Source organism: Podarcis bocagei (genome assembly GCF_964188305.1).
Source record: "Podarcis bocagei genome assembly, chromosome: Z".
NCBI classification, from domain to species: domain Eukaryota; kingdom Metazoa; phylum Chordata; class Lepidosauria; order Squamata; family Lacertidae; genus Podarcis; species Podarcis bocagei.
Genome location: NC_138140.1, coordinates 77,522 through 92,255, shown reverse-complemented (window position 1 = coordinate 92,255; position 14,734 = coordinate 77,522). Strand labels below are relative to the sequence as shown.

Sequence of the window (14,734 nt, the reverse complement as noted above, 5' to 3'; positions counted from 1 at the left end):
GCTGCCTCCCCATAAGTGGACCAGGCTTCTCCCCACAAGTAGACCAGGCTTCTCCCCTTCTCCCCCCACAAGTGGACCAGGCTGTTCCCCCTTTGCCCCCCATAAGTGGACCAGGCTGCTCCCCACAAGTGGACCAGGCTTCTCCCCATAAGTGGACCAGGCTGCTCCCCACAAGTGGACCAGGCTGCGCCCCACAAGTAGACCAGGCTGCTCCCCCATAAGTGGACCAGGCTGCTCCCCACAAGTGGACCAGGCTGCGCCCCACAAGTAGACCAGGCTGCGCCCCACAAGTAGACCAGGCTGCTCCCCCACAAGTGGACCAGGCTGCTCCCCATAAGTGGACCAGGCTGCCCCCCCATAAGTGGACTCCCCCCCCCCTTTCATTTCTCAGCCGCGGCCCCTTTAAGGCGCTCTTCCTCCTTTCGGCCACACGGCGGCGCTGCGGAGCTGGCAACGCTCCCTCCACTGCGGCTGCGCGGAGCCAACAGGCCAGGCGACATCGGGCGCTTCGGACCGCTCCAAATCTCCCCGACCGCGCGGGGGGGAATTGGAAGAGACCATCGCCCTTTCCCTCCTGTCCGGTAGGGGGGGGAGCGACTGGACCGATGGTCGAACCGATTCCCGGGGAAGGGGGGGATCTCCGGTTTCCTCCCCCTCCTGCTGGAGGTGATTCCTGCCAAGGTGACGTCAGGCCGGCGGTTCGAAGCCCCCAAACCCCACCCCACCCCCGCCAGCCGCGGCGGATGGTTTGGCTCGGCTGTAGACAAGCGGGAGGGAGACGAGACCATTTGCGGAAATAGGGGGGAGGGATGGTCGAATTGGGGGAAGACGGGAGCAGAATGGTCCATTTGTGGGGGGCAGAGGGGGAGTAGCCAGGTCCACTTGGGCGCAGCCTGGTCCACTTGTGGGGAGCAGCCTGGTCCATTTGTGGGGGGCAGAAGGGGAGCAGCCTGGTCCACTTGTGGGGAGCAGCCTGGTCCACTTGTGGGGAGCAGCCTGGTCCATTTGTGGGGGGCAGAAGGGGAGCAGCCTGGTCCACTTGTGGGGAGCAGCCTGGTCCACTTGTGGGGCGCAGCCTGGTCCACTTGTGGGGAGAAGCCTGGTTCACTTATGGGGCGCAGCCTGGTCCACTTGTGGGGGTCACAGGGGGAGCAGCCTGGTCCACTTGTGGGGCGCAGCCTGGTCCACTTGTGGGGAGCAGCCTGGTCCACTTGTGGAGGTCACAGGGGGAGCAGCCTGGTCCACTTGTGGGGCGCAGCCTGGTCCACTTGTGGGGAGCAGCCTGGTCCACTTGTGGGGGGCAGAGGGGGCGCAGCCTGGTCCACTTATGGGGCGCAGCCTGGTCTACTTGTGGGGAGAAGCCTGGTCCACTTATGGGGTGGCAGCCTGGTCCACTTGTGGGGGTCACAGGGGGAACAGCCTGGTCCACTTGTGGGGTCACAGGGGGAGCCGCCTGGTCCATTTGTGGAGGACAGAGGGGGGCACCCTGGTCCACTTGTGGGGCGCAGCCTGGTCTACTTGTGGGGGTCACAGGGGGAGCAGCCTGGTCCACTTGTGGGGTGCAGCCTGGTCCCCTTGTGGGGAGCAACCTGGTCCACTTATGGGGAGAAGCCTGGTCCACTTGTGGGGGGCAGAGGGGGAGCAGCCTGGTCCACTTGTGGGGCGCAGAGGGGGAGCAGCCTGGTCCACTTGTGGGGCGCAGCCTGGTCCACTTGTGGGGTCACAGGGGGAGCCGCCTGGTCCATTTGTGGAGGACAGAGGGGGGCACCCTGGTCCACTTGTGGGGCGCAGCCTGGTCTACTTGTGGGGGTCACAGGGGGAGCAGCCTGGTCCACTTGTGGGGTGCAGCCTGGTCCCCTTGTGGGGAGCAACCTGGTCCACTTATGGGGAGAAGCCTGGTCCACTTGTGGGGGGCAGAGGGGGAGCAGCCTGGTCCACTTGTGGGGCGCAGAGGGGGAGCAGCCTGGTCCACTTGTGGGGCGCAGCCTGGTCTACTTGTGGGGGTCACAGGGGGAGCAGCCTGGTCCACTTGTGGGGTGCAGCCTGGTCCCCTTGTGGGGAGCAACCTGGTCCACTTATGGGGAGAAGCCTGGTCCACTTGTGGGGAGAAGCCTGGTCCACTTGTGGGGGTCACAGGGGGAGTAGCCTGGTCCACTTGTGGGGGGCAGAGGGGGAGCAGCCTGGTCCACTTGTGGGGCGCAGAGGGGGAGTAGCCTGGTCCACTTGTGGGGAGAAGCCTGGTCCACTTGTGGGGTGCAGAGGGGGAGTAGCCTGGTCCACTTGTGGGGAGAAGCCTGGTCCACTTGTGGGGGGCAGAGGGGGAGTAGCCTGGTCCACTTGTGGGGAGAAGCCTGGTCCACTTGTGGGGGGCAGAGGGGGAGCAGCCTGGTCTACTTGTGGGGGGAGAAGCCTGGTCCACTTGTAGGGAGAAGCATGGTCCACTTGTGGGGGGCAGAGGGGGAGCAGCCTGGTCCACTTGTGGGGTCAGAGGGGGAGCAGCCTGGTCCACTTGTGGGGGTCACAGGGGGAGCAGCCTGGTCCACTTGTGGGGGGAGCAGCCTGGTCCACTTGTGGGGAGTCGCTCTTCTGACTCTTATAACCCAAGCTTGCCCCTGAGCATGCGCAGAGTGCCTTTGCTCCCCCCATGGCTGACCCTTCCCTTCTCCTCTTTCGAACTCTAGGCCCCTCGCCTGACGCCCCGGGGAGCAGCATGGAGCGCCGGCCCCACGCCCCGCCCCGCCTGCCTGGCCAGGTAGGACGCCCGCCTTGAGCTGCTAGCTTTCATGAGGCGGGGAGTTCCTCAGGTTGCCTCTCCAACTCCCAGAGAACACCTCTAGCCCCATATGGGTGCTGGGAATTGTAGTTTCGGGCGCCGAAGGGAACCCACATTTCTCTGTGATATCAACTCTGCGCCTTCCCTTTCTTAAAACTCACACCCCAGTGGGGAAACTACAATTCCCATCCTCCCGGACCAGGATGATGGGAATCGTAGTTTTTCCCAGCTCTTTCGCACTACATATCCCATGATCCCTAGCTGGCCGGACCAGCGGTCAGGGAATTACCGATGGGAATGGGAGTTGTCGTCCCAAAGAGGTGGAAAAAACTACAATTCCCATGATCCCTAGCTAGCCGGACCAGCGGTTATGGATGATGGGAATTGTAGTTTTCCACGCTAGCTCGGGATCATGGGAGTTGTAGTCCCAAAGAACTGGAAGAACTACAATTCCCATCATCCATGGCCCCTGGTCCAGCTAGCTAGGGATCATGGGAATTGTCGTTTTGAGACTACAGCTCTTTGAGGCTACGGGTGATGGGAATTGTAGTTTTCCCAGCTGTTTGGGACTACAACTCCCATAATCCCTAGCTAGTGGGGAAACAGTGGAAAAACTACAATTCCCATCATCTGTGGCCACTGGTCCAGCTAGCTAGGGATCATGGGAGTTGTAGTCCCAAACAGCTGAAAAAACTACAATTCCCATCATCTGTGACCACTGCTCCAGCTAGCTAGGGATCATGGGAGTTGTAGTCCCAAACAGCTGGGAAAACTACAATTCCCATCACCCCTGACCGCTGGTCCAGCTAGCTAGGGATCATGGGAGTTGTAGTCCCAAACAGCTGGGAAAACTACAATTTCCATCATCCCTGACCGCTGGTCCAGCTAGCTAGGGATCATGGGAGTTGTAGTCCCAAACAGCTGGGAAACCTACAATTCCCATCATCCCTGACCGCTGGTCCAGCTAGCTAGGGATCATGGGAGTTGTAGTCCCAAACAGCTGGGAAAACTACAATTCCCATCACCCCTGACCGCTGGTCCAGCTAGCTAGGGATCATGGGAGTTGTAGTCCCAAAGAGCTGGGAAAACTACAATTCCCATCATCCCTCACCACTGGTCCAGCTAGCTAGGGATCATGGGAGTTGTAGTCCCAAAGAGCTGGGACATTGGGGATTGTAATTTTTCATGGGAATTGTAGTTTCCCTCCGCTCTGTGGGACTCCCCGCCACTTGACGCCCCTTCCTCTCCCCCCCAGGATCCGCACTGAGGGCGGCGCGGCGCCGGGCCCGCCCCTCCGAAGATGACCCGCACCCACCCGCCGGACCTCCTCCGCCACGTCCAGACGGCGCCGCCCTTCCCCTGCGCCATGTCGGCGGCGCCCCAGCCCTTCCACAAGCGCCACTGCCGCAGCTTCGACTTCCTGGAGTGGCTGGACGACGAAGCGCCGGCGCCTGGCGCCCGGCGCGGGCGCGAGGCCCCCCGAGACCCGGCGCCACCCCGGGCCCGCTCCAAAAGCGCCGGGCGCCACGCCAACGAGCTGCACCCGGTCAAGCTCCAGCCCCAGCGCAGCCGCATCTCCCCCTTCCAGGGCGCCCAGTACGGCGCCAACGCGCCGCCCACCAACGCCCCGCGCCGGCGCCTGGACATCAAGCCCGACCCGCCGCCGCGCTACGTCTCCCCGGCACGGAGCGGCCTGACCGTGCCCGGCGCCTGGCGCCCCTCACGCACCCCGACGCCCAGCGACACCTACGAGGACCGGGCGCCGGGAGACGCGTACGACCCGAACCCCCAACCGGCGCCCCTCCAGGTCTTCTATGCCGGCGACGGAGGATACGCGCCACCGTCGCGCCCGGTCCGGAACTACGTTTCCCCGTTCCTTGACGCCCACCCTGTCCGGGAGGCGCCCAGCCGGACAAACTATGTTTCCCCGTTTTACATGCCAACATTTGACGGCGCCGTGCCAACGTTCGACGGCGCCGCGCCTCCCTTTTACGGCGCCACCCCACCACCCTTTTACGGCGCCGCGCCACCGGGCGCCGCACCGCCGTTCGACGGCATCACGCCCGTCCAGGCGCCTGTCTCACGGACATACCCTCACCCGTACGGCGCCTGGCGCCCGGTGGCGGCGCCCTACCAGACGTGGCAGGTCGGGTGCTACCCACCGGGCGCCGCCCAATCGTCCTGCCACACGCCGCGCCTGGGAACCGAAGCGCGCAGCCACTCCAAGTCGTGGGACGACATCCTGGCGCCGCGCGGGCGCCCGGACCAGCCGCTGTGGCGGGGGCGCAGCTACGAGAACATTCTAGCGCGCCACCAGGCGCCGCCGGCCCTCTCGCCCGACACCCGGCGCCCGGCGCCCGTGGTGGTGACGCTCTCCAGCTCCCCCAAACGCTACGCCGCTCTCTCCCTCTCGGAGAACTCGCTTCTGGAAAAACCGGGCGCCACCGGGCGCAGCGCCTGGTTCGTGACGCCGGAGATCACCATCACCGACAATGAGATCACCGGGCGCCAGGCGCCGTCGCGCCAACGCAGCCTGGAGCAACTGGACCAGCTCATTACGGACCTGGTGATCGACTACAAACCGGGCGCCGATCCCGGGGAGACGCCGGGCGCCAGTTCCCCGGACGCCAGCACCGACGAGGACGACGTCATGTGCTCCAACGCCCGCTGCGGGCGCACGGAAACTATGTTTCACGCCTGCCTGTACTTCAAGTCCTGCCACAGCTGCCGCACCCTCTACTGCTCGCGCCACTGCCGGCGCCAGGACTGGCGCCGCCACAAGGAGCGCTGCGCCGCCGGCCGGGCCGCCAGCGCCTGCCGCAACGCGCTACGTTTCTCCCGGGAGGACGCCGCCGCGCACCGGGCCTTCTCCCGCTTGGCGCGCGTCGGCTTCCTCTCCCGCGGGCGCGGCGTCCTCTTCCTCGGCTTCCCCGGCGCCGGCGCCGCCGAGAGCTTCCTCCGCGCCGGGCTGGGCGCCCTGGCGGCGGCGCCAACGTACCTCTCCCTCCGAGAAGTGGGCGCCCACGCCGGGAACCTGGGCGCCTACGCCCGGGAGTTGCAGCGCGCCGGGGAGGATTACGACCCGGCGGAGTGCTTTGTGCTGAACGTCACCGTGGCGGCGGGCGAAGGGCACCCGGTTTCGCGCCAGCACGCCAAGGTGGCGCTGGCGGCCTCGGCGCCCGGTGCGGCGGTGCCGGGCGCCGAGATCGAGACCCTGATTCTGACGCCGCCGCCGGGCGCCGGCGACCAGGAGGACCGGCGGGCGCGGGAGGTGTGCTTTGTCCACATCCAGCGGGAGCTGCGCGCCCGGGGCGTGGCGCTGCGGCGCGAGTTCCCGGAGGTCTACGGGCGCCTGGTGGCCTTTGTGGAGAGCGGGCGCCGCTTCACGCCCACCACTATCTATCCCGTCGACAAGAGGACGGGGAAGCAGTTCCTCTGCATGATCATGGCGGGATCCGAACCCAGGACCCTGGACTGGGTAGCCAGTCCCAATTTGCTGGACGAGTTGATGTAGCGGAGGCAAGTGGCGGGGAGTTCCGAGGACGGAAGAGCAGCAGAAATGGGCACCGTTTTGATGCCGTTTGTGGATGTTTCTGGGTTCAAGTGGCAGGGAGTTCCAACGGACAAAAAACAGACGTGGGCTCCGTTTTGTGGCAGTTTGCGGGACTTTTCTGTGTCCAAGTGGCAGGGAGTTCCAACGGGAAGAACAGAAAGGGAATCCCAGAAATGGGCTCCGTTTTGCTGGAGTTTGTGGAATGTTTCTGGGTTCAAGTGGCGGGTGGTTCCGATCGGAAGAACAAAAAACAGGCGCGTTTTGCTGCCCCTTGTGCGACGTTCCTTTGTTCAAGTGGCGGGGAGTTCCACTGGGAAGAATGGACAGAACAACACCAGAAAGAGGCTCCGTTTTGCTGCAGTTCCTTTGACGTCTCTGAGCTCAAGTGGCAGGGAGTTCCAATGGGAGGAATGGAGGAAAAAACAGACATGGGTGTCGTTTTGTTGCAGTTTGTGCGACGTTTCTGTGTTCAAGTGGCCGGGAGTTCCAATGGGAAGAACTCCAGAACGGACAAGGAAAACAGATATGAGCTCCGTTCTTTTTGCAATTTCTTGATTCAAGTGGCAGGGAGTTCCAACAGGAGGAACGGACCGAAAAAAGACAGGAATGGGCTGTGTTTTGCTGCTGTTCCTTTGACATTTCTGTGTTCAAGTGGCAGGGAGTTCCAATGTCGCTCCAGAGCGGAAAGAGCTCTTCCCAAAGGGACTGAAAACGGACATCTGTTTCTCTTGCCTCAAGTGGCAGGGAGTTCCACTGGGAAGAACGGACAAAAAAAACGAGAGAATTGGGCTCCGTTTTGATGCGGTTTGTGCACTGTTTCTAGGTTCAAGTGGCAGGGAGTTCCGACGGGAAGAACTCCTCCAGAACCGACAAAGAAAGGCAGAAATGGGCTCCGTTTTACTGCAGTTCCTTCGACGACTCTTGGTTCAAGTGGCAGGGAGTTCCAACGGGAAGAACGGACCAAAAATGGACCAAAAATGGGGCGGAAAGCGGACATCCCTTTCTCTCGGTTCAAGTGGCAGGGAGTTCCGACGGGACGAAATCCTCTCAAACGGCCCAAAAAAGGCAGAAATGGGCTCCGTTTTCCTGCAGTTCCGTCGACGTCCCTTGGCTCAAGTGGCAGGGAGTTCCGACGGGAAGAAATCCTCCCAAACGGACAAAAAGAGGCAGAAATGGGCTCCGTTTTCCTGCAGTTCCGTCGACGTCTCTGGCTTCAAGTGGCAGGGAGTTCCGACGGGAAGAACGGACCCAAAACGGACCCAAAACGGGGCAATGTTTCTTTGTTGGAGTGGCAGGGAGTTCCGACGTCCTCGGATCGACAATCGAATCCCCGCCATGCCGCCTTCCGCCCGTTTCCTCGGAAAACCCAGATTTATCGGCGGCGTTTGGTACGATTATTTTATTATTTGATCGTTATTTTGGCTTATTTTGAAATTCAAATTCATCCTCATCGCGTTTTCAAAACTGGGACCTGGATGGATATTTCCTCCCGGAATGCCAATTCTTTGATCGGACAATTACTAGGATCAATACGATGGGCGAAGTTTTGTATTCTTATTAATATTAGTTTATTATTATTATTATTATTATTATTATTATTATTATTATTATTATTATTATTATTATTATTATCATTAATATTATTATTATTATTGCACTTTGGAAGGCTGTCGAAAACGTTACAATGGGCACACATTGAATGTCGTATCACAAAAAAGAGATATTTTTCCTTTGACGGTGCTGGAAAAGGATCGATATTATTGGTATTATTATTATTAATTAATAATAATAATAATTAATTATTATCATTTATTCTGGTTGTTGCCATTATTATTAATTATTATGACTGTTATTATTATTATTATTACTATTCTTATTATTATTTATTAATTATGACTATTATTAATTTTTTATTATTAACTATTATTTAATTTAAAAAAATCCTTCCAGTAACACCTTAAAGACCAACTAAGTTAGTTCTTGGTATGAGCTTTCGTGTGCATAATAATTCAGATAATTATTATTATTTAATTATTCTTGTTGTTGCTATCATTGCTATTATTATCAAACATTAATACATTTATAATTGTTTAATAATAATAATAATAATAATATTTTACAGTTTTTACAGTTAATAATATTTTACAGTTAATTATTATTATTATTATTATTATTATTATTATTATTATTATTAATTGTAAAATGGGCGCATCAGACAAAGGAATTGTATGTCGAATGCCAAATCCTATCAAAATCCTATTTTTTTCCCCCTTGAGGATTTAACGGTTTGCAAATGGTGCGGAATAATTTATTCTTATTATTTCATGACTGTTAACGATGATTAGTTATTAATTATTATCGGGAGGTGGATGCGACAAGCTGGAAAATGGGTGCGAAGGAATTTTATGTCGAATGCCAAATCCTATTGAAAATTTGTAAATTGTGCGGGAAAAAAAGACGAATATGCATGTTCTATTTATTTCCTTAACGAAAGAGAAATCTCTATATATATGGAAAGGTATTTTCTGCCGGAGAAATATAAGAAGCATGTCTATGTACGTTTCTAGGGAAAGGTATAGAAATTATTTGCCTGGAATAAAGACGGAACGGAACTCGAACTCACAACCGCGTCGTCGTTATTATTATTATTATTATTATTATTATTATTATTATTATTATTATTATTATTATTAATTTTGTTGTTGTTGTTGTTGTTGTTGTTGTTATTATTATTATTATTATTATTATTATTATTATTATTATACACACTCAAAATCTCTCCTATTCATGCCATGTCTTCTCCCGCTTGACACAGTCCGGTGTAGTATTATTATTATTATTATTATTATTATTATTATTATACACACTCAAAATCTCTCCTATTCATGCCATGTCTTCTCCCGCTTGACACAGTCCGGTGTATGATTATTATTATTATTATTATTATTATTATTATTATTATTATACACACACAAAATCTCTCCTATTCATGCCATGTCTTCTCCCGCTTGACACAGTCCGGTGTATTATTATTATTATTATTATTATTATTATTATCACAACTGTGTCATTATTATTATTATTATTATTATTATTATTATTATTATTATTATTTTATTATTATTATTATTATTATTATTATTATTATTATTAAACACACTCAAAATCTCTCCTATTCATGCCATGTCTTCTCCCGCTTGACACAGTCCGGTGTATTATTATTATTATTATTATTATTATTATTATTATTATTATTATTATTACAACTGTGTCGTTATTATTATTATTATTATTATTATTATTATTATTATTATTATTATTATTAAACACACACAAAATCTCTCCTATTCATGCCATGTCTTCTCCCGCTTGACACAGTCCGGTGTATTATTATTATTATTATTATTATTATTATTATTATTATTATTATTATTATCACAACTGTGTCGTTATTATTATTATTATTATTATTATTATTATTATTATTATTATACACACTCAAAATCTCTCCTATTCATGCCATGTCTTCTCCCGCTTGACACAGTCCAGTGTAGTATTATTATTATTATTATTATTATTATTATTATTATTATTATTATTATTATTATCACAACTGTGTCGTTATTATTATTATTATTATTATTATTATTATTATTATTATTATACACACACAAAATCTCTCCTATTCATGCCATGTCTTCCCCGCTTGACACAGTCCGGTGTATTATTATTATTATTATTATTATTATTATTATTATTATTATTATACACACACAACATCTCTCCTATTCATGCAATGTCTTCTCCCGCTTGACACAGTCCGGTGTAGTATTATTATTATTATTATTATTATTATTATTATTATTATACACACACAAAATCTCTCCTATTCATGCCATGTCTTCTCCCGCTTGACACAGTCCGGTGTATTATTATTATTATTATTATTATTATTATTATTATTATTATTATTATTATTATACACACACAAAATCTCTCCTATTCATGCCATGTCTTCTCCCGCTTGACACAGTCCGGTGTATTATTATTATTATTATTATTATTATTATTATTATTATTATTATTATACACACACAAAATCTCTCCTATTCATGCCATGTCTTCTCCCGCTTGACACAGTCCGGTGTAGTAGTAGTATTATTATTATTATTATTATTATTATTATTATTATTATTATTATACACACACAAAATCTCTCCTATTCATGCCATGTCTTCTCCCGCTTGACACAGTCCGGTGTATTATTATTATTATTATTATTATTATTATTATTATTATTATTATACACACACAAAATCTCTCCTATTCATGCCATGTCTTCTCCCGCTTGACACAGTCCGGTGTATTATTATTATTATTATTATTATTATTATTATTATTATTATACACACACAAAATCTCTCCTATTCATGCCATGTCTTCTCCCGCTTGACACAGTCCGGTGTATTATTATTATTATTATTATTATTATTATTATTATTATTATTATTATACACACACAAAATCTCTCCTATTCATGCAATGTCTTCTCCTGCTTGACACAGTCTGGTGTATTATTATTATTATTATTATTATTATTATTATTATTATTATTATTATCACAACCGTGTCATCATCATTATTATTATTATTATTATTATTATTATTATTATTATTATTATTATACACACACAAAATCTCTCCTATTCATGCAATGTCTTCTCCCGCTTGACACAGTCCGGTGTATTATTATTATTATTATTATTATTATTATTATTATTATTATACACGCACAAAATCTCTCCTATTCATGCCATGTCTTCTCCCTCTTGACACAGTCCGGTGTATTATTATTATTATTATTATTATTATTATTATTCTACACACACAAAATATCTCCTATTCATGCCATGTCTTCTCCTGCTTGACACAGTCCGGTGTATTATTATTATTATTATTATTATTATTATTATTATTATTATTATTATACACACACAAAATCTCTCCTATTCATGCCATGTCTTCTCCCGCTTGACACAGTCCGGTGTATTATTATTATTATTATTATTATTATTATTATTATTATTATACACACACAAAATCTCTCCTATTCATGCCATGTCTTCTCCTGCTTGACACAGTCCGGTGTATTATTATTATTATTATTATTATTATTATTATTATTATTATTATTATTCTACACACACAAAATCTCTCCTATTCATGCCATGTCTTCTCCCGCTTGACACAGTCCGGTGTATTATTATTATTATTATTATTATTATTATTATTATTATTATTATTATTATTATTATTATTTAATATTTCCCCAAATATCAAAGCTTTTCGCCGCCGTTTTCGATCCCCCCAAAGGATAATTTGCTCATTAAATTCCAGGATTGATTCCTATTCAGGTTTTTCACGTGAGCTATAGGGTGAAAGATATTGAATTTAATTATTCGGTATCAATTAATATATATAATTATATGTGTGTGTGTGTGTATATACCTTAACCCCTTTTTCTTGTCTGATTTAATAATATATTAATAAGAACACGAACATATTATTTAATAATATATCCTATTAAATAAATATTGTTTTACCCTAACCCCAATTTCTTGTCTGATTTAATAATATATTAATAAGAATATGAATATATTATTTAACAATATATCTTATTAAACAAATATTGTTTTACCTTAACCCCAATTTCTTGTCTTATTTAGTAATATATTAATAGGAATACAAACATATTATTTAATAAGATACCTTATTAAAGAAATATTTTTACCTTAACCCCAATTTCTTGTCTTATTTAATAATATATGAATAAGACTAGAAACATATCATTTAACAATATATCTTATTAAATAAATATCGATTTCTCACTTCCCAAATTTATTATATTCTTAAATAATATATATATATTATTATTATTAGTAACAATAATATGTATTATATATAAGATATATTATATAACAACCCATTTTATTATATTATTAATATATATGAATAATAATATACACATATTATTGATTCATATATATAAAATTAGATAAATATCGATTTATCCTTTCCCAAATTTATTATCTTATTAAATAATATATTATTAATAATAATAATGTAATAATAATAATAATAATAATAATAATAATAATACTATATATTATTTACAGTATTCATATATCTTATTAAATAGATATTGATTTATCCTTCCACAAATTTATTGTCTTATTGCATAATATATTATTAGTAATAATAACAATATGAATATTAGTTAATCATATATCTTATTAAATTAATAAGGTATTTAGGGTCTCAGTTTCTGGAAACTACAGTTCCCAAGGTGCACCAGGGGCTCGGCGTGGCCTTTCCCTTTGCTCAGCCTGGGCGCAAAGCCTCATGGGGATTGTAGTTCGCTCAGGACGCTTTTCAAGCGATTGGGGCGCGTCGATTGGCTGAGGCCCCCTAACCCCGCCCCCTGCGCGACATCCGACCCACGATTGGCCGCGCCGGCGAGAAGCGACGGGCCCATTGGCTGACCCTCCCTACGCCGGCCTATCAAAGAACCTGACCCCGCCCCCGACGCACGATTGGCCCCGCCAGTGAAAAGCGACGGGCCTACCTGTCAAAAGACGCCTCCGGGGTGGGGCTTCAGTAGACGCCGTGTTGCCATTGGCCCCGTGCCTGGGAACGCGGGCGCTGATTGGCTGGGCCTTTCGCGCTCCTCATTTCTCCTCAGAAAGCGCAGCAATGGCGGACGGAGAGCTGAAGCGCGTTCCCGACGAGGCCGACGGCGTCTTCAAGTACGTCCTCATCCGCGTCACGGCGCCGGGCGCCGGGCCGGGGAAGGACGTCGTGCGCGGCTACGCCTGGGCCGAATATCCCGGTGAGGGGACGCCGGCGGCGACGTCTGATTGGGCGAGGCGTAGTCACGTGGAAAGTGGAGGCGGGTTTCGATTGGGCGAAGGTGGGGATGGAACTTCGGTCGCGACTTTGGATTGGGTGAGGCTTAGGCGCATGGAGAGTAGAGGCGGGCGCAGAACGCCGGCAGCGGCTTCCGATTGGGCCTGGCCCAGGTGAGGCGGGGAGAGATCGGCTGCTGTGGGTTCCGATTGGCTGAGGCGCATGCCCGTGGAAAGTCAAGGCGGGGGCAGAACGCCGGCAGCGGGCTCCGATTGGACGAGGGCGGAAGAAGCGGTGGAGTGGCACGTCAGCCTCGCGGCCTCATTGGTCGGAAAGATCCCCCGGAAATGTTTTGAATTTATTGTAAATGGAAGAGGCCACGTTATTATTATTATTATTATTATTATTATTATTATTATTATTATTATTATTATTATTAGAAATTGATGTCACAAAATAAAATGGGAGACTAGAAATAAAAGATTGCTAAATAGTATTCACATATAGTATTTATTTATTATTATTATTATTATTATTATAATTATTATTATTATTATTATTATTAATTGATGTCACAAAATAATATTGGAGACTAGAAATAAAAGATTGCTAAATACTATTCACATATAGTATTTATTATTATTATTATTATTATTATTATTATTATTATTATTAATTGATGTCAAAATAAAATTGGAGACTAGAAATAAAAGATTGCTAAATAGTATTCACATATAGTATTTATTATTATTATTATCATTAATTGATGTCACAACATAACATTGGAGACTAGAAATAAAAGATTGCTAAATAGTATTCACATATAGTATTTATTATTATTATTATTATTATTATTATTATTATTATTATTATTATTATTATTATTATTATTACTATTATTAGGCCCGAGGCAACCCAGCTAGATGAATGGGGGTATATATAAATTATGATGCAGTATTCGGGTCCAAAAAGATTGTATAAGAAGCAAAGTTTTGTTGTACGGTTGAGAATCAATATCAATAAAAAAATATTATTTATATAAAAAGTGTGTGATACATAATAATCCAATTGGTCGTTCCAACTGGGGAAGAGTCCTGTGTGACTCGGTTGATAATCAATATCAAGAATAAATTATGATTTATATAAAAAGTGTGTGATACATAATAATCCAATTGGTCGTTCCAACTGGGGAAGAGTCCTGTGTGACTCGGTTGATAATCAATATCAATAAAAAATTATGATTTATATAAAAAGTGTGTGATACATAATAATCCAATTGGTCGTTCCAACTGGGGAAGAGTCCTGTGTGACTCGAAAGCTTGCGCACCAGAACGTAAGATAAGAATACCAAATAATCCGATGGATAATTCAAACTGATGAAGAGCGCAGTGCAAGGGCCAGAAGAAGATCCCTGTGGAACCCCAAAGTCTGCGGCTGTTACTGTATTTCCATGTTGGGTTGGAAGCCGCCCGATGGGCACGGTAGAAATAAATACTTATTAT

General features: G+C 47.2%; 1 protein-coding gene across 2 annotated transcripts; it reads left to right on the top strand.

Annotated features, from left to right (window-relative positions):
* The first annotated feature begins 386 nt into the window (after positions 1 to 386).
* Positions 387 to 7,175, top strand: AJM1 (apical junction component 1 homolog). 2 transcript variants are annotated; one of them, XR_014004303.1, is made up of 4 exons: positions 387 to 681; positions 2,682 to 2,752; positions 4,029 to 6,551; positions 7,071 to 7,175. XR_014004303.1 is itself a non-coding variant. In XM_081179882.1 (3 exons), exon 3 carries the CDS (start codon positions 4,074 to 4,076, stop codon positions 6,285 to 6,287), a length of 2,214 nt encoding a protein of 737 aa, XP_081036008.1. In that variant the 5' UTR covers positions 387 to 681; positions 2,682 to 2,752; positions 4,029 to 4,073; the 3' UTR covers positions 6,288 to 6,712. The 2 variants fall into 2 exon arrangements, 1 of the variants encoding a protein (XP_081036008.1); XM_081179882.1 differs by lacking the exon at positions 7,071 to 7,175 and having other exon boundaries at positions 4,029 to 6,712.
* Positions 7,176 to 14,734: the final 7,559 nt, after the last annotated feature.

Coding starts and splice junctions, on each gene's coding strand:
- AJM1 (XM_081179882.1), top strand. CDS start 4,074: ATGACCCGCACCCACCCGCCGGACCTCCTCCGCCACGTCCAGACGGCG.